Raw genomic sequence first — 22,869 nt, forward strand, 5'->3', positions numbered from 1 at the left:
TTTGAGAGCTGTTTCATTCATTTACACTAAAGTTGACAATTATTTGAGGATAGTCTTTAATTAACTTCAATTGTCTTACATTTAACATTTAACTGAAGTGTGTGTGTGTATGTGTGTGATGGAGGAGATTAGCCTATCACAATACAAAGTATTTAATGCTAGGAGACTGAAGCTTCTAGACCAGGGGTTGGCAACCCGTGGCTCCCGAGCCACAAGTGGCTCTTTGGGCCCTCTGCCATGGCTCCCTATCCCATCACTGGTTCACCCCGCCCCTCTTATTTCTTTTTTGAATTCCAGCCTGAAGTGGCAGGAAGCGAAGGCTGCGTTACATGTAAATGTGGCGTGAAGGAAGGTACAGGGCAGCTTTGCTCCTGCACTTTCCTCCCACTCTCCTCTTATAACCCTCTGGCCAGCTATGGCTGAGCTGGGAGTGTGCACATGCACGGAGAGACCCTCCATAAGCGAGCCGCTGCTTACACACTAAGGCAACAGGAAGAGAGTTCTGACAGTCTAAAGGTGTAATTTTAAATTTTCAATAAGCTTCATGAAACAGGGCAGGCAAAACAGTGAGAGTGGTGCCAGAATACAATGCAAATAAATGAAAGTTTTGTTATAGTTTTTTATTGCCTTGGGTAGAAACTGTTTTGGCTAGCAAGAAGGTTAGGGTTGAATTAGGCCTCCAGCCTAATTTTCAGTGAGAATTTGTTGGAACAGGGTTTCGGTGGGGAGAAAAGCATAGGAGAGAATGAGTAATGGGATTGTGTTGTAAGGAGAAGACTGAGAAAATGTTAAATGTTATAAGAAGCTGTTGACAGAAGGTCAGGCCAAAAGGTGAGGAATGGTGGATGTGTTATTGGAGATAGATGGACACAAAATTGAATCATGAGACTTGGGCATAAGATTTGGAGAACTGTGGTGAGGAAATTAGGGATAATTCAGGTTAGCAATTTTCTGATGGCCTCAATCACTAAGGTCATGAATGGAAAATATAGCAGCTGCCGTTATTATTTCAGCAGCCACTAAAGAGAAAAAGGAGGCCCAATCAGGGGAAAAAAATTAGACACACACACACACACACTGTTCTGGCAGAGGTCGGTAAAAGAGGCGGAGGCTATGATGAAGATTTGACAACCCGCACTGAGAGACCCAATCTGGGATAAGAGGCTAGAAAAATAATGGGAGCAGTAGAAAACCCAAGCCCAAGCTGATCTGACAGTGGCTGAAGATAGAGAATGGAAGGAACTTCAAATGGCCAGGAAGCCTGGTTGAAAGAATAGGCTAATCTGGCGGTGGACTTTGGAATTCAGCTCCCAGGTGAGAAGTAGGGAGAAATGAAGAAGACCAAACTATGGAAAGAAGGAACCAGGGAGAGTAGAAACCCTTGTTCTACTATAGTACATTGATTGCATGAGTGCCACTAGGAACTATGAGGAAGGTTTCATTGGCATTGCTGTAGATAGGTAGACAAAAATGCCTAAAATTGGTAATGTGTGGCAGAAGGCACGACTATGTGGATAAATGATAATAAACTCTTTGAATGGGGGAGGACTGAGTGGAGTTTTGTGAGGTCTGTAGAAATTCCCTGGATATGATGGCCACATGGGATATCTGGGTGGTACATGCTGATGAAAGGAGGAACAGAATTTTGCAAGAGGCTATGCATTTATTGCAACAGTGAAAATATAAATATAAATAAAAATATAAGTGTGTGTGTGTGTGTGTGTGTGTGTTTTAGGAACATAACTCCTAAATATAATCTGAACAAATTATAAAAACCAACATAATATTGATATTGAACCCTAACCCCTAACCCTAACCACTAACTCTAATCCTTCAAACTGATGGGTAGCGGCTGGGATGTCAAATATCATGTGGGAAAAGACCGACCCTTTGATATTTCACATTGGAATAAGTACAGAACAGAACTTTCATCATATGTATTAAATGGAATTATCCACTCAGGTAGAAGAGCCAGTCTAAACAATTATTTGCAGTCCTCAATCTTTGGTGGCAGCATTTTTGTTCTCTTTCTCTTTTTCTGTATTTAAAAACAAAAACATGCTAATAGTAAATTATACGAAGTTACAACCAGCTCCTATGGAAGCTTTGAATCAGTATTTGGTGGCTGTAAGAGATTGGGTACCAAGAAACTGTGTGTAACTGGGTGGAGTTGCTCTTGTTCATAACTATCTTGTCTGGCTAGAAATATCTACTTACCAAAAGTTATACTTTCCCTAGAACAGCGGTTCCCAACCTTTCTGGCTTGGAAAGAGGGGATGGTTCTATGCGAGTGGTAGATGTGTGCATACAGCTCTATTTGCTCCCCGCGCAAGGAGAGTTTCGCACGTGAGCGTAAGTGCCCATCACTCACACAAGGGGAACTGCATGTATGAGTACAAGCACCTGCCAATCACACAAACTTGCCACGGCCCGGTGATTGGGGACCCTTGTCCTAGAAGATGTAGTCTATACTTTGTTGATCCACCTAGATTCATGGTTCCTACTTGGACAGCAGGTAGAAGCTCTGTGTCCTGGACTCATTTTTAATAGAAGTGCAAGTTATAGTGCCACTTGGATCACGTTCAAGAATATGTTCATAAGAATATGTAATCAGGAATAGCATATGTCAACAAACAAAGATACGGAAGAGCCTGAAGCCAGCATCAGTAGAGTAGTAGTTCAAAATAAGCAGAAGGCCCACATGTAACTGAATTAAGAAAGATGATTGAGGAATTAAGAGGTCAGGTGGAGTAGGAACTCAAATTAAAAGAGCCCACTAGAGAATGAAAAGCTATTAAAGTATGATGGAAAAATGGATGAAGAATGTCAATAGAGGATCCACTCTTGATCAGGCACATTATAAAAGAGGTTAATTATGTAACAAGTTTGCCATCATTTCACTCTTATCTATCAGCTATCCCTGGTGGAGGCTAATTGAATGGGAAATCCTTCAGTCACTGATTATTTATACTTGCATACCAACCATGTTGGTGCGACTATTGTAACTTCAAGAATGGGTTGTCACTTTTTCCATCATAACTTTGAACTGTTGAGGATCCGTTCTTGATCCTCAACAGGGAAGGGTCGAAAAAAGTACAAGGACTACCTGTAGTTTTCCTTGATACAAGGTATGCATTGTACAACTGAAGATAACTAGATAACCTGAAAACAAGCTGTAAATATTCTTAGCACTCAGCATTTTCAAGTGTTGGCACAGCACACCTGAAGTGTTTCTGGAAGACAAGATGGCTAACAGCCAGCTTTCTTTTCTTAAGACAGGAATGTCATTTATTTACAAATGGTGACAAATAAATTCTCTAGAATAAAACTCACTCCCTGCCTTGGCCAGACAAGTTCAACAATCATCAAAAAAAATGTACCTTTGCTCAAAGTAAGTGCAGAAATTGAGAATTGGTGTTAGTTTCCATTCTAAGTTAGAAAACAAAGGCTGTAAATAAACTATATATAAGTAGCTAATGATGTACCTTCTCAAATGTTTGAACTGTTGTTTTTGAAAATGAAACAGGAAGGAGTAGGACATTAGGCTTCCAGCTTCATAGTACAATTTGAAGCCACAATAATCAGATTTGACACAAAGTTTATCTCAGTTTCAAACAAAATCCGTGCCAATTACAACTCATTTTTCTCATTTCTTATAATTATTTTGATAGCATTAGATAATGTAAACCACATTTGATTGCTGGATTTTTAAATTTTATTTTATTTAAAATAATTTTAAATTTTAAATAAATTTTTAAATAAAATTTTATTTTATTTAAAAGGGGATAGATGGGGAACTCATCAAATTTGCAGATGACACCAAGCTGGCAGGAATAGCCAACACTCCAGAAGATAGGCTCAAGATACAGAAAGATCTTGACAGACTAGAATATTGGGTGCTATCTAACAAAATGAAATTCAACAGTGAAAAAAGTAAGGTTCTACATTTAGGCCAAAAAAACAAAATGCACAGGTACCGGATATGTGGTACCTTACTCAATAGTAGTAACTGTGAGAGGGATCTTGGAGTCCTAGTGGACAACCATTTAGATATGAGCCAGCAGTGTGCAGCAGCTGCCAAAAAAGCCAACACAGTTCTGGGCTGCATAAACAGAGGGATAGAATCAAGATCACGTGAAGTGTTAATACCACTTTATAATGCCTTGGTAAGGCCACACTTGGAATACTGCATTCAGTTTTGGTCGCCACGATGTAAAAAAGATGTTGAGACTCTAGAAAGAGTGCAGAGAAGAGCAACAAAGATGATTAGGGGACTGGAGGCAAAAACATATGAAGAACGGTTGCAAGAACTCGGTATGCCTAGTTTAATAAAAAGAAGGACTAGGGGAGACATGATAGCAGTGTTCCAATATGTCAGGGGTTGCCACAGAGAAGAGGGAGTCAAACTATTCTCCAAAGCACCTGAGGGTAGAACAAGAAGCAATGGGTGGAAACTAATCAAGGAGAGATGCAACTTAGAACTAAGGAGAAATTTCCTGACAGTTAGAACAATTAATCAGTGGAACAACTTGCCTGCAGAAGTTGTAAATGCTCCAACACTGGAAATTTTTAAGAAAATGTTGGATAACCATTTGTCTGAAATGGTGTAGAGTTTCCTGCCTGGGCAGGGGGTTGGATTAGAAGACCTCCAAGGTCCCTTCCAACTCTGTTATTATTATTATTATTTTATTTTTTTATGTCATCTCACTGGTTTCTGAGATTTTAAAAGACATTATCCATAAAAATACAGCTTCCCACTCATAAGGTTTTGTTTCCCAAACAAATAAAAGCATCCAGACAGTTGAATGCCACAGATTTTCTTCTGAAACATTCCTAAAAACTTTTTATGTACTCAAACTTTTCATTCTGAAAAATCAGTGGCAGGTGGAGTACTTCTATATAAAAGTAGCTTTCATAGTAGTTTCAAATGGATAAAGTATAGCAACTAACCTGACCAGGGTCTGATTGTGTAGGTCCCATACTGCAATGTTTCCATCGCTACAGCAGGAGAAGCACACCTTGGAATCGGGACTGATTGCTAGAGCATAGCAGGCAGGAGCTGAGGATGTCAACTCTGCTTTTATACGTGGAGTGGGTGCTGCCAGGTCCCAAATGGATAACGTGCTGGCTTCCCCACCAACGATCAGGGTGCATCCATCGGGGAGTAGCTTACAAGACCGAATGTAGTTATCTCTATTCTGGAGAAAAACACATGCCCTCAAATGTATACAATGCACTAATGGGCTATGATATTTTTCTTATTTCAAACCACTTCAAGAAAGAGAATATAGGACCTCTTGTTATAGTTAAATAATCCAAAAATAAAAAAGAGACGGGAGTAAGGAGTTATTACAGATTTCAATCCATAAATTAAAAACAATTGTCAACATTTTCACTTTTAAAACACACATTAGTAAAACTTCTGTAAGCATCTAGAAAATACAGTGCTACAAATAATTCCATGTTCTTAGAAACTGCAATAAGATAGTTTTTCTCTGTGGAAGATGCACTGCATTTTAAGTTAAGCCACTAGAAGCACTACAGCTGAAAAATGTGTATTATTGGCAACATTGGTAACTTGTAATGTGGTGGAAGTAAAGATACAGTGGCACAAATTATTTATAACTTGCTTCCAAGTACATTTCATCAAAATTATTATTTTTATGGTAGAAATAGACTAAACTAAGTTTATCTGAACCCAGGTTTAACTATTGGATTTCAATGAAACCATCTTTATTCAGAATTTCTTACCAGACAATCCAGTTGAGAAACAGGACTCTTATTGCCAGGTTGGCTGATATCCCAGACTTTGACACACCCTTTTCCACCAGTATACACATGTCTTGTTGGATTGCTTATGGTAACAGCACACACCACTTCCCCATGGTTCAAGGTATTGATCTGGCGAGCATGCCGAGGTATTCCCGGTCCAATGAGAGCATCCGGAGGGAAAGGAACTGGCTGCATCTGGCCATCTGCAGTAACGTGAAACGAATATGCTCTGGGTAGGGAAGAGAAGAAAGGGGCAGACAGTAGGGGAAGAAAAACAAAGGTCAAATCATTTACACATTTCAAACTGTGAGTGTACATCTATCTGTAACATGCTATGGATTGCAGGTAACCCTCGACTTATGACCATTCATTTATCAACCATTCAAAATTATGATGGCGCTGAAAAGTGAATTACAATCAGTACTCATGCTTACGGTCACTGCAGCTTCCCTGGGATCATGTGATCAGGCCCTTGGCATTTATGATAGTTGTAACATCCTGCAAGGGGTGTGTGTGTGTCACATGACTGCCGTTTACAATCTTCCCAGGGGGCTTCTGAGACAGTCAATGATGACATTGGATTTGTTTAACAAAAGAATTCATTGGGTGTGACTTGCTGAATGACCACATCTTTTAGTGATAGAAGTTCTGGTCTCAATTCTGGTTTTAAGTTGAGGATTACCTATAACTGTTTCTATCTGAACAAAGGAAATCAGTGGCATGGAACAGATAACATAGTTTATTTTTCACAGTGACGTTAATCAGGAATACCTATCAATTCTGAGCTGATGTGCCTTTTCAGTTCAAATACTTTTCCTACCCTGTCAGCAGTTTTCTAGAGTTTCATTAACCAGTTCCTAGAGGCTAAATACATAGAATAGAATGTATTTATTGAGGGAATGACTTGTCTGAATTCTTCAATAAAGATCACTGAAATTTGATTATATCCAAATTCTATCTAATACAAGTAGTCCTCGACTTACAAAAGTTCATTTAGTGACCGTTCCAAGTTATAACAGCACTCAAAAAAGTTACTTATGACCATTTTCACACTTATGACCTTGCAGCATCCCCATGGTCATGTGATTTATATTCGGATGCTTGACAACTGACTTACATTTATGATGGCTGTAGTGTCCTGGGATCATGTGATCTCCTTTTGCAACCTTCTAAAAAGCAAAGTCAATGGGGAAACCAGATTCACTTAACAACCATGTTACTAACTTAACAACTTCAGTGATTCAGTTAACAAATGTGATAAGAAAAATTGTAAAATATGGCAAAACAAATTTCTCACTTAGCAACATAAATTTTGGGTTCAATTTGGTCATAAATTGAGGACCACCTGCTACTAAAGTAAGTTCTTAAAATATATTAAAAAATACGCCACCTAGGCCAAGCTCAAAGCTACACGTATGTATAATGAAATCAATACATTCATTCAATCAGAAGCCCTAAGCATTTCAAATATGCACCAAAGGAAAAAAATAGGAAACAAAAGCCTCTTTTCCCCTCTTCATCCATATTATATTTTCATTTACCACTAGCTTTTAGAGGTCTCTGCTGAATTTGAAAACCATAACAAACAGAACCATATAACTATCATCTTCAACATATAAATAAAAATAAATTTCCTTCCAGACATGTGTCTAAAGATTTTGCAGATTTTTAATTAGTTGATCAAGCATGAAATATTGACCTTGTTCCAATATAAGATCTGAATATCATTCATGATCTTATCACATGACTATAATACAATTTTTTAGGACTAATATAATCAAAATGTATCATTAAAGTAACTGGGAAATTGTTCTCTTTTATTTGCTTAGGAACCAGGATATGTTCCTGATTGCACATTCTAGTTTATAAACATAAATTAAGCCAACTTCTCCATGCAGATTGAAGTGTTTAATCAATAACTGAAATATCAAACTATGACACGAACAAGGAATGGACAATATGGCAAAGAGCCATTAAAGTACATTCTCAATCCAAAAACCTAAAAATATATCAAAGATATTATGTCTAATCTGAAACACTATTCTTCATCCTAAAAAGATCACCACAACTGCATGCCACTTCCTTCATCCAATAAAATGCATGCAAGAAAATTTTGAGATCACAATCTATATGGAATACAAAGCAAGTCTTGTATTAGAATAAATTAGTAGCTAAAAATTTTGTGGGGATGGAGTTTATGATATTCTCTGTTGCTGGACTCCAAATTTCCTCAGCCCCTGCCCCAGCATTGTCACTGGTCAGGAATATTTTAGTAAGCCATCCATAGTTATTTGTCAATTAGATGGTGGTATATTAATTTAATAATAACTAAAAAATAAATGATAAAAATGATAGTTGAAATTAATCAGCATTTGGAAGTCCAGATTTGAGGAGGAGTAGGAGGACAGCAACAATCATGTGTCTTAGTTTCTCTTAGAATCTTGTCAAGCTAAAAGCATTATTGTTCTCATTATTGTTATTTTGAGCAACCAGCATCTATTTCTATTGTAAATGTCATGTGTTAGTTCAGAAATCCATTTTGCTAGAAAGAAAACAATATATGTTGAACAAACACAAATTCACACCCATGCACACACACTCCACTCTATTGACTTCTTGAACTATGAATGAAAGTGGTGAAGCTCCCCAGTCAAGAAGAGACATAGCAAGGATCCTGCATTTCATTTGCCAAATAATTTCAATGTGACATCCTGATTTATGTGCCTGAAAGGAACTAGTTTTCAAACTCAAGCTGAAAACTCTCCTGCTGTCAATATAAATTTGCAATACACAGGGCATTATCTGAACTCCTACACCAGAAATTTTCAATAGACTTATCTATCACAGATAAGGCTATAACATCAGAAAGTTGCTATGGGTAACTGAAGACATCCTGCTGCCTTGGGGTGATCAGGCATAGCGTCAATCTAATTTCAAAAGCAAATAATGAAAGGAGATCAACTCAGCATCCAGGGTTTTCAAAGTTTATCATGTCTATTTATATAGTACACAAAGACTAAGAAAGAAGCAGTTTCTTTAAGGCAGAAAGAATATACAGTGGGTATATGTTGTGTAGGAGCCAAAGAGAAAGGAACCAGGTAGTATTATTATTTTTTAGTTCAATCAAAGAAACAAGATTGGGGAATAATAGCCAGGAGATCTGGAGCTTTTATGACCCTGAAGTTCTCAGATCCTGATTCATGAAGGGGTTTTACTTTTCAACTTAACTAAATGTTTTGCATCAAAAAAAAAGAAAAGAAAAGAAAAAAAGAAATCCCCCATCAGAAGGCTGAACATTAGTATTTTAAATAAAAACAAAAAAGTAAAAACTGCCATCAAAATCCAGAATATATAATTAATACATAATATACAGAAACTTGCCTGCTGAGATAGATATGCAATTGGAGAAAGAAAACAAAACAGAATTCTTTTATGATGATTTGGGTATATATGTGTATTGTAGGTAACGAAGAACTGACAGGATACATAATATTCCACATTTACAATTTAAGCCCGTATCAAATCTCAGAAAGGATCCTAGAAAACAGGACTTCAGTTCTTAGATATTTCGAGTTCTCCAGGAATGAATCAAATAACTAACAAGTTATAAATAACAGGCCTCTGCAGATCAGCTTTGGTATGATTTGGTGGTCTGAGATTCAGAGATAAAGTGATTTTGATTCTGTTAAGTTGGGCGAGTGAGGAGACAGGAGCCAGGTCTATGTGAACAACAGCTCTTTATTTCACAGTGAGAATCCAGAAAATGTACAGTAGGAAAAGCTCTCCTTATACAGGTATAATTTCTTAGCCAGGGTGCTGGCCAATAATCATCGAGCTTTTTCCCACTTAATTTTCCCTCCAAAATTAGATACATAACAGATTCAAGACACTTTGTGATTTGATTTGGGAAAGAAATCATCCATAGGCTATAAAAGAAAGGCATATAAATACCTGCAGCTGTTTGTTTGTTTTAGCAAAAAAGGGTTTTAAAAGATAAGGTTGATAAGATTCTCTAGAGCAGGGGTCTCCAACCTTGGTCCTTTTAAGACTTGTGGACTTCAACTCCCAGAGTCCTTCAGCCAGCAAAGCTGGCTGAAGAACTCTGGGAGTTGAAGTCCACAAGTCTTAAAGGGACCAAGTTTGGAGACCCCTGCTCTAGAGAACACTGATCCTGCCTAATTTCTGTTGAGCGTTTTATAAGGTTTCACAGGAAGTTTTTTTAAAAAATAATAATAATAATTCCTCTTCATTTCTTCTAAGGTCCAGATCACCAAGAAGAAGAATTTAGCGAAATAGCTTTCAAATTATACCTCAAAGTCTAGGCTACTGATCCAAGATATTGAGAAAGATTCCTGGGGGAGGGGGGAGAGGGAGAGAGACAGAGACTCAAGTGAAGAGTTCCCTAACTGTTGACTTTCAGAGGAAAGACGTGAGCTCTTCTGGGCAGGGAACAGAAGAAAAATGCTGACTGGGACAGCATAGTTTTGCTGCTTCTCAGAGTTCCTTTTTCTGTGTGTGTGGTGATATTGTCAGGGCTTCTTTTTAAACCACATCCAATCATTAGACTGACTCAGACCTAGGAGAGACACAAAAGCGCTAGTTCCCACATTAGGGGGTTTCCATTATATCTCCCTATAAGGAAGGAAGAATTTTTATTTTTATTTTGCAAGGGTGTATTACAGAAATCATGCACAAGATATATGCAAACATACACTTCCCATTACCTCCGTCCTCTATTCTATTACTATAACAACTTCTGCTTGTTTGGTCTGAACAAACTCTGTAGTCTTAACTATTATATAGCTCTTTTTTCTTATTACAAAACTAGTTGTCTTAATTGTGTTTTCTTTCTACTTTTCTTTCTTCTTTATTGTTGCTTGTAAAACTCTTGCACCTTTCCAAATTGTGCTTTCTTTTGCTGGGCCCTTTGTACTTTTTCTGAGGATCATTCACTCCCTCTGAAGGAAAAGCTCATTCTTTCATTTGGCTGTGTACTCTGTTAACGGCTGCAGAACTCCAAAACTCACAACTCCCCCATTCTCCTCCCACACCTGTGTCAAGGTTGCAGCTTCACTGGCAACGCTGCAGTGCTGCAGCTGGGGAAAAGGCTCAAATGGGAGGTGAGGAAGGCCTGCAATTTTGTCAAGGAAACTGCTCTTCCACAGATCGGAAAACGATAGAATTTTGCAAACTGGGACTCTCCTAGAAAAGACTCTTCTCTGGAGGTAGGACTCAGTTGTGTTAAGATTATACTTGCTGGTATTAAAAGTAAAGGTAAAGGTTCTCCTCACACATATGTGATACTCATTCCTGACCCTAGGGGGCGGTGCTCATCTCCGTTTCAAAGCTGAAGAGCCAGGGCTGTCCGAAGTTGTCCCCATGGTCATGTGGCCGGCATGACTAAACGCTAAAGGCACACAGAACACTGTTACCTTCCCACCAAAGGTGGTCCCTATTTTTCTACTTGAATTTTTTAGGTGCTTTCGAACTGCTAGGTTGGCAGAAGCTGAGACAAGTAATGGGAGCTCACCCTGTTACGCGGCACTAGGGATTCGAACCGCTAAACTGCTGACCTTTGTATCGACAAGCTCAACATCTTAGCCACTGTGTCATTATGTTATTGTATTATAATAATATTATAACATTATGTCATAATGTTAGGATTATGCTTGCTGGTATTACTTTATATTAATTAGAGAGGCAGCAAAACCAGGCTAGCACAATCAGTTGCAGGCAGGCAGAACATAGATAGGCTACCTAAGATGATATGGCCCTACCACAACTTATTCTTAAAAATAAATAACATTTAGGCCGAGCCTTGTGTTAGCCTAGCATTCATATATTCATTTTTGAGAGATTTAAACCATTTCAGGCAGAATTTAAAAGTAAAATCCAAATTGCTTATTGAATTGACTGGTCTTCTTTTCCGATTAACCTGAAGAAAAGAAGCTGAGTACTAAGAAAGTAAACGGCACCCAATTACTATTAACCTCACACGTTCTAAAGAGAGTGCAATAATGTGAGTGTGGGTGACAATAAAACTCAAAAGATAGCCACTCAAATCTGTCAGAGAGCTCCTCACACCCCCTCAATCCACCCAGCCTCCCTAATTCTCAAGTTGCATAAACTCTCATAACACCAGAAAAGCTATGAATTCTGAAAAACGTTGTAAAAGACTACAAAGCATTTCAAAACCAAAGATTTCAAGCAGGTACCCTCTTTGATTTGTGAATTAATGCTAGTAACGCGATTTGAACAAAATTCTTTCATGATGAAACTTTGCACAGCTCTAATATACACACTTTATTCGCAGAGAATTACTTAGGTTGAAGAACTACTTTTCAAATGTGGCATTTGAATTTTGCTGTGGAATACGAACATTAGGAATGAAATATCCAGAGCAAACATTTTGTAAAGAATTGAAATGTGACTGACAGGTTTTATTTCTGAACTCTGAAGCAGAATATTTGCCTTGCATTCCCATTCTACTATCTTGCAGCATAGGAACAAATGAGTAAATAATGTATTCAAATATTCTGAAATTGTCTGAAACTTGAAAATGAATTATCTTTTAAGTCATACTAAACTTAGAAATGGGAATCACCATTTTTAGCATGTATGTTTTTAGCTTAAATGCAAATTAAAACTATGTTTTATTTATCAGCCAATATTAAAATCCAATTTCTTTTAGCATCCTGGTAATGCAAAATTCTAAGAGACAACAAATCTTGCCAATATTTTTTTATATTTTTTATATTTTATGCCAACTTAATGGCATAAAAACAGTATAAAGTGCTCTGTTCAGGAATGGTAAATATTGTTAGACAATATAGTAAAGGTAGTCCTCAAATTATGACAATTGAGCCCCAAATTTCTGCTGCTAAGTGAGGCAATTAAGTGAATTTTTCCCCATTTTACAACCTTTGTTGCCACAATTGTTCTGTGAATCTCTGCAGTTGTTAAGTTAATAACACAGTTGTTCAAAGAATCTGGCTTCGCTACTGACTGTGCTTGTCAGAAGGTGGCAAAAGATGATCACATGACCCTGGGACACTGCACGCATCATAAACACGAGTCAGTTGCCAAGCATCTGAATTCTGATCACGTGACCATGGCGATGCTGCAATGGTTATAACTGGGAAAAAAGGTCATAAGTCACTTTTTTCAGTGATGTAAGTTTGAATGGTCACTAAATGAACTGTTGTTAAGTCAAGGACTTCCTGTAGTAGAAGATAGTAGCCTTTCATGCTTGCATCTTGGGGGGGGTGGGTGCTCATCTCTTACTATAAACATTGTGCCCTGGCTAATTTAAATTTCATTACAATTGTCAGAAATTACTCACGGTTTTCCACCAGGGATTCCAGCCAAATTGGGAGGGATTCCAGGTACTCTCATATGAGGGGGAGGATCAAACCCAACCTGATAAAATCATAGAAACAAACAGGCCGATCAGTTAGAAAAAGTACAAGACTACTGAACTTTCCCCCATAGTAGGTTTCAGAAAACACAGGTCTACCGAAATTAGATATACATGTTCTCATTTATTAACAAAGTCCACCATCATAATATATACCTCCTGACTCATCTTTAAAAGTAGGAAGAACACCTGTTCATTTTAAGAAAAAAAAATATTCAGTACAGCTGTGAGTTTTTATTTGTTAACTAATGTAACATTTTAAAAATGAAGGAACTGAGACCTTAGTATTTCCCCTTATTTGAAAAAATATTTTGTGTAGGAACATATAAACATAGTAGGGGACAAAAATCCCGTGTCTAGAACTGCAGCATGCCTAATGTTCTTTAATGTTTAAAGAAGTGTGTTAGTATTTCAGTAAATTATATCCCCCATTCAACAAGACTGCAAACCTACCATAGGGGAGCGTCCATAAGCAACTACAGCAGCTGCGGCTGCGGCAGCACTCATTTGGGGGGACATGTTGTGGAGACTAGCATAGGCAGCTCCTGGACTGGTCAGGTCTCCATTCATGCCAGCATGGGGTACCATTCCAAATGGAGCAGGGTAGGGACCTGGTACAGCCAGAGGTGTCCTCAAGCCAGCAGCTGTAGGAAAAGGAGACAGTTTCTGTATACTTGATGCAACTCATTTTTTCCCCATATTAATCTATCTGCATGGCAAACTCTGCTTACACTTTATGTGATTGCGATCCTGTGTGAAATAGAATAACTTCACAATCAAGTTTAAAGTTGAGTAACTCTGTTATTCAAAGATTAATGAGTTTTCAAAGGTAAAGGTTAAAGAAGTGTGGTGCCAACCATAAACTCAGCTAACATTTTTCACTCTAGCAACCTCTTCTTGAGAAATGCAAAAAAAAAAAAACCCTTCCAAAATGACATTGACAGGCATTTTCTAACATTTGACCTCACTACTGTTCTATTTTTTTCAATTATTCCAATCAATTACATTTACCGTTTGCTATTATACAAGCATACAAATGGCCGAAATAAACCCATTTTGCCAGTCTGGAATCTGATAATTTTTAACTTTATCATTATGACTATTATGTCAATAAACATGGTCAAAGAGCAAAAGAAAAAAAGTATTAGTCAACATGCAGAATTCTCCTTTTCTTAAAAACCTTTCCTAGACTCCCCTCTATGCAGATAATCCTCTAATTACAATAGTAACGAGGACTGGGAATTTCTGCTGCTAAGTGTGACATCACATAATTACATTGATTATTGATGGTAATCTCAGCACTCCCCATTGCCGTTGTTAACCGAATGCTATCAGCCATTTGGTGAGGACTCACTCCAAGTCAAGCCATATTTGGATTGGTCCCTCACCTTAACCTCAGTAAGGTTAAGGACTGCTGCCTATTAAGCTCTCCCCCCACCTATCTTCCCCTATCTATGCCCTTTTATGACTCCCACATCTATGGTCCCTCAGCAGTGGAGGGAAGACAATTATAATCCTCAGGTACATGATAACCACATCAAATTATATTATTTGTAATAATTTGGTGCATGACAGATTTTATTTTACCAGCTTGGTTGACCAAAGGGTCCATGGTTGGCGGTTTAGCAAGACCGGGACGAAGACCTGGTGTAGCACTAGTTCCTGGAGTTGGTACATCACTTCGTGGTGTTGGTGTGCTGGATTTAAGAACTGGTGTGCTAGCCTTTTCATGCTGTCATCATTAAACAAATCAAATAAACACTGTTATTAATCCAGGAGATTATTGAGTATTCAATTTCAACACCATGTGACACTGTGAACTTTTACAATGAACTATCCTTGGGCGATCTCCTATTTTTCAATATTAGTAGTGTCTACCTTCCTTATTTCTACTAAAAAAAAAGAGAGAGAATGATGTGCAACATTCTTTAGTTGTATAGCTCATTGGCAAGATGTTACTAGTTATTTGTAATTTTTTAAACTCTTCAACTATTTTAATTCAAATATAGGACTTTGGAGGAGGTAAATGACAGAGTAATTCAGATTACAAAGATATATTTTACAAACCAGTTGAAAAAAAGAGACAAAAGGCAAATGTTATGCGTCAACTAGAATTCAAAAGGATGGCGATTTACTACAAAAGACTTGTTCTCTCTGCCAGAAACTTCATAAGGAAGAAGGAGTAAAAAAAAATTAATTTATAAGAAAATAAATTATCTTCATGACCTCATTAAGAATAGATACAGCTTGAGCTTTTTTTCATCTTTTTTTTTAAAGATATACAACTAAAACTAGACAAATGAACAAAAGAGAAATTAAAAACAGATTTACAACCTGTGTTAAAATTGAATACTGTAAGGATGTTCAATAGAATATTAGATTAACGCTACACGTAAAATACTCTTTCATCATATTTGATTATTTTTAAAAGGAAATCAATAATAACTAATTACCAAAGGCAACCATTATAAAAATGATCAGTCAGAATAAATGATTAACAGGGTTTTCCAACTAATTTTAAACATTTTACCCTCATGAATGAAGGCAAATATCTGGGTCCCAGGATAACGATGTGAAATTGAATTTGGATTGGTCCCTGGGACCAGAGATTTGCCTTTTTGAGCGTTCAGACTCATGCTAGAGCTCATCTTCAATTTACTCTCATTATAAAAAAAATCCAGCAAAGTATAATATTTTAAAAAGAGAAATCCAATTTTGTATGTCACACAAGTCTATGGCTAGAATTATACTCCATAAATGGCTTCAACATTAAATTCATTTCTCAATCAGACTTGATTTTGAAATACAAAATGTTTATGACATTATTGCATCCTTTTATAGCCTCGTTTACCATTCTTCTAAACGAAGGAATTCCATGCAATTTCCAATAAGACACATTAAGTATCCTGACAGCTGATATAATGTATGAAGGAAATCATTTATGTAGGAATACAACACTTAGAAACATTAACAGAAAAATAGTATCCCCCGTTGGATCATTTTGTGTGGAATGTGAAAAAGCTGCAAAAACCCACAAAAGACAATCCCAAATCAAATCACAACTGAAATCCCAACATTGGTTTTGTGATCAGATTTCATGATGTGGACAGTACCAGAAAAATTGAAAAAAGAAAGGGGAACATTGCCCAATAATTAATGAGCAGGTAGGATTTTTTCCTTTTTTTCTTTTGTTAATAATGAACTGCTACTACAGTTTTGATCTGTCTCACCACAAGAACTATGGTTAAGTCATGAAGCTTGCACACAATGCAGTAATAAATAATGATTAGTTGTCAAAATATAATACAATTGAGAAGAATACTTACCAAACCTATTTCTTTGGATTTCATGGAAGCAGAACTTCCTGATGAGGCAGTAGATGCTGGGCTACTAGAGGCATCTTTCTTCAAGATACGGGTTTTGTCTATGCCGTTCTCTCGTGGGGAGTGAGCAGGACTTGCTCGGGGAGACGAAGGGTCCTTTATGGGCAAGGGTAGTAACAAAGACATACAGTTAGTGGTTGTTGATTTAAATGCAGTAAATTTGTACCCACGGTTCAAAAGCTTTGACATTTGTCATATATTATATTAAAAATATGACTCAATTATAATTTATTTTACACCAGTTACAAATATCTACTACATGGAAAAATTATCTATGCTTTAAATCAAGGGTCTCCAACCGTGGCAACTTTAAGACTTGTGGACTTCAACTCCCAGAATTTCCCAGCCAATCATTCCCCATGGTGGCTGAGGAATTCTGAGAGTTGAAGTCCACAAGTCTTAAAGTTGCCAAGGTTGGAGACCCCAGATTTAAATGACGAACAGGACTATTTCAAACCACTAAGAAAAACGTTTGGTGCATTTCAGATCAAGTTCCCAGGAACAAAAGGGAGAAGTAAGCAGGATAGATAATTTTACATAAGTTTGCGAGAGAGAAAAAAAGCAAAAGTACTGTATTAAATTTCTACTGATCATAAATGGCCAATTTAATAAGTTTTTTAATTGTATTTTAATCGTATTTATATTGTATTATTGTGTATTTTTTTACCTGGCTGTGAACCGCCCTGAGTCCTTCGGGAGAAGGGCGGTATAAAAATTTAAATAATAAATAAATAAATAAATAAATAAATAAATAAACATGATTATATGCTTTCACATCACACTAAAAAGATCAGAACTGTTCCTTAAATGGCTTTTTTTCCTTTATATTTCCTGCACACCATCCCATTCTTTTAATATATCCAGAATAAGCATTGTTCATTTATCTATGATCATATGCACAATAAGAACTTTGAATAAGCAAATTGCACCATTTGCGGAACCGCAAAAATAATGATAATTTCTATGATTTTTTTTCTTTCCCATGTGTTTAGTCTGCTCAGTTCCACTCTCAAATCAATACTGACAGAACAAACACAGAGCTCAAGGACTCTCAAGCATCCATAGGCCACGGGATAGATGCCTTGGTTTCTAGAGTCTGTAGTAAATATGAATTTAATAATAGTGTAACTTCTCCCTACTGTTTGGCTTCTGTAATGAAGATATATTACTAATAGCATGTTTATTTGTTAAATTTATATGTCACCCATCAGGTGACTCTAAGTGGCTTACAACACAATAAAAACAATACAAAACCTTAAAATACTAAAATGTTAAATATTAACATTAAAATGAACAAAGATGGCTAAGGAAGAATGTGAGATATAAAGATTCATGCAGGTTTCTAACAAGAGGTATTCACCCTATAGTCTAGAATATTTATATTCCTTTCAGCTTCAGCTACAGTAAAAAAAACACTAAGCAAGTTACCTCATTAGATACATCCACAACTAAGTTGTCATCACTTTTATCTCCATCGCTGTCCTAAATTTAAAAACAATATTTAGAATATTGGACTTTAACAGTCTACTCACTACAACCAACAACAAAACAAAAATAAAGGGCACCCACTCATAACTCCTTTAAAAAAACTGCCTTGCTAGCACAGTATATGTAAGTGGGTGCCTCAGACAGAATTTCACCAACATCTGGATTGACTGAATGATAAATTGCAGGTCAGAAGGTTCTCTGTGTCTGGGACCTGTCAGATGTTCTTTCTTTGAAACAGCATTGTCCAAAAACAACCAAGCTGATAGGCCACGGGTGCAGATCAGGGGTAGGTTCTACTTACCTTTAGTATTGGTTGGCAATGGGACCGCGTGTACGCGCTCACTTCGCTTGTGTGCATGCACCAGTGGTGGGTTTCAAAATTTTTTACTACCGGTTCTGTGGGTGTGGTTTGGTGGGTGTGGCTTGGTGGGCGTGGCAGGGGAAGGATACTGTAAAATCTCCATTCCCTCCCCACTCCAGGGGAAGGTTACTGAAAAATCCCTATTTCATCTCAATCAGCTGGGACTTGGAAGGCAGAGAATAAATTGGGGAGGGGCCAATCAGAGGTGGTATTTACTGGTTCTCCCAACTATTCAAAATTTCCGCTACCGGTTCTACAGAACTGGTCAAAACCTGCTGAAACCCACCTCTGGTGTACACACACTTCTGCGCATGCGCAGATCACCCATGATGACATCGTGGTGGGTGGGTGGAGCCTCCCGCCAGTTTTACTACTGGTTCTATAGAACCATACCGAACCGGGAGCAACCCACCACTGGTGCAGAGAAGGGATGCAATGTATAGTGAAAGAAAGCCCTCCTGGGTAATGGCCCATCTGCCCCATTCCATATTCTCACTTATTCTTACAACAGTTATTTAGTGATCATTCAAAGTTACAATGGCACTGAAAAATGTGACATATGATCATTTTTCACAGTTACAACCTTTGCAGCATCTCCATGATCATGTGATCAAAATTCAGATGCTTGGCAACTGGTTCATATAAATGACCTTTTCTGTGTCAATGGGGAAGCCAGTTTCCCTTAACAACTAGGTTACTAACTTATCAACTGCAGTGATTCACTTAACAACTGTGGCAAGAAATGTTATAAAATACGACGAAGTCCACTTAACAAATGTCTCATTTAGCAACCAAAAATTTGGGACTCAATTGTGGTCGTTAAGTCGAGGACTACTTGTTTCTTACTGTCTCACATATTCAGTCTACCAGTTTCGTGTTCACATGCCCTTTGCTGCTCTCTCTTGTACACACCATTGCTTGTTCGCTTACATATCTCAAGACAGTTCTAGCATTACTTTTTGAATATAAGTCTAGTGTGTAGTGCTAAACCTACATATACAAGGGATACATAAACATAAGTTCTAACAAGCATCTATTAGTGTATGTTAAGATGACTCTGTGAAAGAAAGTTCCAGTCTTTTCTGTAGGCCAAGCCAAAATCCAATGGAGAATAGTGCTCAGCCACCACAGAAGGGGACATGTCCACTGTGGCCTAATGTGGCCGATAGAAGCTGGGCAGAATTTAGCCTCTGACCATGTCACCAACCTATGATTAAAACATCCTAAATGGTGTCCGTAGTCAGTTGTGTTAGGAGGAAGAAAATAATGCTTCAAAAATGGAATAGCTAATGTTGACTCATGAAATAAAGGTAATGTCACGAGGACATGTGATTTAAAAATGGTTGCCAGGGAACGCTTGTGCTGTTGTTAAAGGGACATAAGGATCAATACCGTACACATTTTCCAGTGAAAATCATATTCCTTCCTTGTTCTTAGCAGGAATACCTCCCATCTGGGATATTTATATTCAAAATGAAGATTTTAAAACATAATGCCATACATGCAAATATATGTAACTCCAAATGCTAGTTTGGCAATGATGTTCCTATTAGATGATTTATAAATAACTGTTTCTATTCTGCTATCAGCAGATGGTAAATTAATTAACACATAAATACCATATCGTTCATCACCCTTTCCCCATTCCTCAGCTTCTTGTGAAAAAAAAAAAAGCTAGGAAATCAATGGCTATGTTGAATTGGTAATATGATGAATAATCTTATAAGCAAGAAGAGAAAGATTTAATATGTATTAACCCAACAGAAGTGCCGTGAAAATGGTGATGATTATTGTCAAACTGGCTACATTTTAGTTGAAGTTTCTTACATAATGGCTTGAGTCCTTATCATCCACTTTTCTTTTCTTCATGTCATTGGAATACTCCGGTCCATTCCTTCGTTTATCAGTGTTCCGCAGACTCTCTGGGACCAAGAGTGAATTACTCTGAAATTACATAAAGATCATCATCTTTACCTTTACAATCCTTTCATATGTATATTTTCAACCAGGACAATTGTTTTTTTTGTTCACAACACAAACAACAGCAACAAAAAAACAGACTGCAAGTGTTGTCTTGCAAGAAACTTATTTCAGACCTGCTGCATCTAGAATTCCATGTAAGGCAACCTACTCTATACGGTCTTCTTACTACGGCTTCTATAGGACAAACTAATGGTGGAAACAGGACGATTTGTTCATGAAAACACCAATCTCTTTCTATATGAAAATTATTGAAAATATATCATAGTTTACCCTTTATCTTCTTTTACATGATTTTTAACATGCTTTGGGTGGGTGGGTGGGTGAGTGAGTGGGTGGGTGTGTCTTTGTGCCAGTGTTGAATCCTGACAACTACTTGCATAAGTCCTTGCAATTTTTTTCTGGTAGTTTGCTTTCTAGACCTGAGGTAGAATGACTTAGGCCTAGGAAGGTCCAAGGTTACCCAGCTGGTTGTATGGCAAAAGTGGGACTAAAAATCACAGCCTCCTGGTTTCTAACCTGGCGCCTCAACCACTACACTAAACTGGCTCTCTATTAACACATTAACAATATTCATTTTAAACATAAAGTAGACGGGGAAAAGATTTTGAAGGCATTCGCTTTTAGCTACATAACATGCTGTCCTCCAGCCCATGAAATGCCCTCTCGAATACTAAAAATATATTTTTTTTAAAAATATGCTTACACAGAACCTCTTGTCAGCAGAACAGAAAACCTGTAGTGCATTCACAGGTGACACAAGACAGCTTAAACCAACTTTTTGTGTACAAGATTTTGTTCTTTCTCAAAAAAAAAAAACAGTTTTATTTTATTTTTTGAAGTGCACCTGAATCTCTTTCAAAGCAACCCACTATATGAAGAGCTTGCATAGAATCTGATATTTACTTTGAGGCATGCCATTCAGGCGTTATCTGGCAAATATTTCTGCAGAAGCCGTATGTCCAGTCTCTCCTGCAGCCTAAAGTCATATGGCCAAGAGGTTCATTGCCCAAATCCATAGGAGCCTAAAGTGCCTAAGAAAGCTAGGCAGATCCTAGTTCCTGCTCCTGTCACCATTGTCAATGATACACTCCAGATTAATTCCATGACCAAAAAAAAAATGTTGAGAAAATATTTTTTTGAAATTTAAGCAGCTCCAAATAACTTGGAAGCTATGTCCATTGTAGCTGGGGCTGAGAGATATTTATATAATTTAGATAAAAGATTAGTGGGCCACATTAGTGCAACAATGTGAGGGAAATGATTTCTGAAGTCTTGAGTTTTATATCATTGTATCTGTCTGTTTAGGAATCTGTTGAATTACTGGAGTGGTTTGGGATCAATAAAAATTTAACTTGTCTGAATCTCTTATTATTCAAGAGTGGCATTTCTTAGTGTCAGAAACTGCCTAGTATATTGGATTGTAAGAAAATAAACAAAGCGGCAGTTTGGATGTATTTAACTAGAATAAAATGAAACCTAAATAAATACAAAGCGGCCTCTATTACTTTATCTGAGGTTTGTTGGTTTCTCCTAATTTACTGCTAACCTTTCCTCCCCACCTTAAACTCCAGGATCCAACTCTTAATCTGAAAGAAAGGCCAAAAAACAAGAGCAAGGACTAATCTTGTCCACAATCTGCAGGCTACTTTCTTTAGATAATGTTAAGTACAAACTGTTGACCCAAAGGGGAAGAAAGGCATTTTAGATATTTCTGGGTCACATGATAATTTGACATGCCTCCAATTCTCATCTTCCCTCCAGCTAAAGCATTAAACATGTCACAATGGGTTCTTTTAAGTTCAGGATTAGCATATGCAAGAAGGGCAATTTGTTCAGTGGTGTGTTAATGCCATGAACAGTGCTGAATGCAGGGCTGGGGGGTAGAGTAGACAGGCTCTTTTCACAAAGGCCTGACAAACCTTTCTAAAAGTCGCTTGTATAAGAAAGCATCATGCCAACAAGCTTTCTGAAATTTACACAAAAATCTGTTACATGCCTCACCACCATACTCCAAGGAATACATTTGTATATATTCAAACACTTCAGAAGCAAAATTATAAAAAGAATTCAGCTGAAGAGCTGCCCTGCCCAGCCAAAACATGAGGGTCACTATGTTAAAGCAGTATAGACTTCTTAGCTGTACCCTATAATGAAAGGAAATCATGGATTCACACTGCCTAAAGTAATGTGAACGGTTTGTTTATAGTACCGTGTATTACATTTCGAAGGCAAACTTTTACTTCTGCTTCTTCAACCTCAGCCTATGTATAGCTTCTTCAAAGCATAAGGAAGGGCCTCATGAAAATAGCTGAAAAGCAGCACATCTCTTTACCGCAGCGTTTCTTGATTGAAAAGGTGGGCTTGCTGGGTCACTGAACTCATTAATCCGAGATATGAGTTTAGATTCCCACCCCCCTTTTAAATCTGTTGATGGGCTAAGACAAATCGAAAGCAGCAGGGGAAAA

At 37.5% G+C, this 22,869-nt stretch overlaps 1 protein-coding gene across 7 annotated transcripts in view; it reads right to left on the reverse strand.

The window, feature by feature from the left end:
• The window catches only part of TLE1 (TLE family member 1, transcriptional corepressor), a 74,405-nt gene that overhangs the window by 6,067 nt on the left and 45,469 nt on the right, over positions 1-22,869 (reverse strand). For all 7 annotated transcript variants that reach the window (XM_058166071.1, XM_058166069.1, XM_058166075.1 and 4 more), the window contains 8 exons: positions 20,249-20,365; positions 18,001-18,054; positions 16,516-16,668; positions 14,777-14,921; positions 13,643-13,833; positions 13,115-13,191; positions 5,752-6,001; positions 4,951-5,198 (listed from right to left, as the gene is read on the reverse strand). In XM_058166071.1, the coding sequence (XP_058022054.1) occupies positions 4,951-5,198; positions 5,752-6,001; positions 13,115-13,191; positions 13,643-13,833; positions 14,777-14,921; positions 16,516-16,668; positions 18,001-18,054; positions 20,249-20,365 (1,235 nt within the window). The remainder of the gene's footprint in view (positions 1-4,950; positions 5,199-5,751; positions 6,002-13,114; positions 13,192-13,642; positions 13,834-14,776; positions 14,922-16,515; positions 16,669-18,000; positions 18,055-20,248; positions 20,366-22,869) is intronic.

Source organism: Ahaetulla prasina, chromosome 2 (genome assembly GCF_028640845.1).
Source record: "Ahaetulla prasina isolate Xishuangbanna chromosome 2, ASM2864084v1, whole genome shotgun sequence".
Lineage (NCBI taxonomy): Eukaryota > Metazoa > Chordata > Lepidosauria > Squamata > Colubridae > Ahaetulla > Ahaetulla prasina.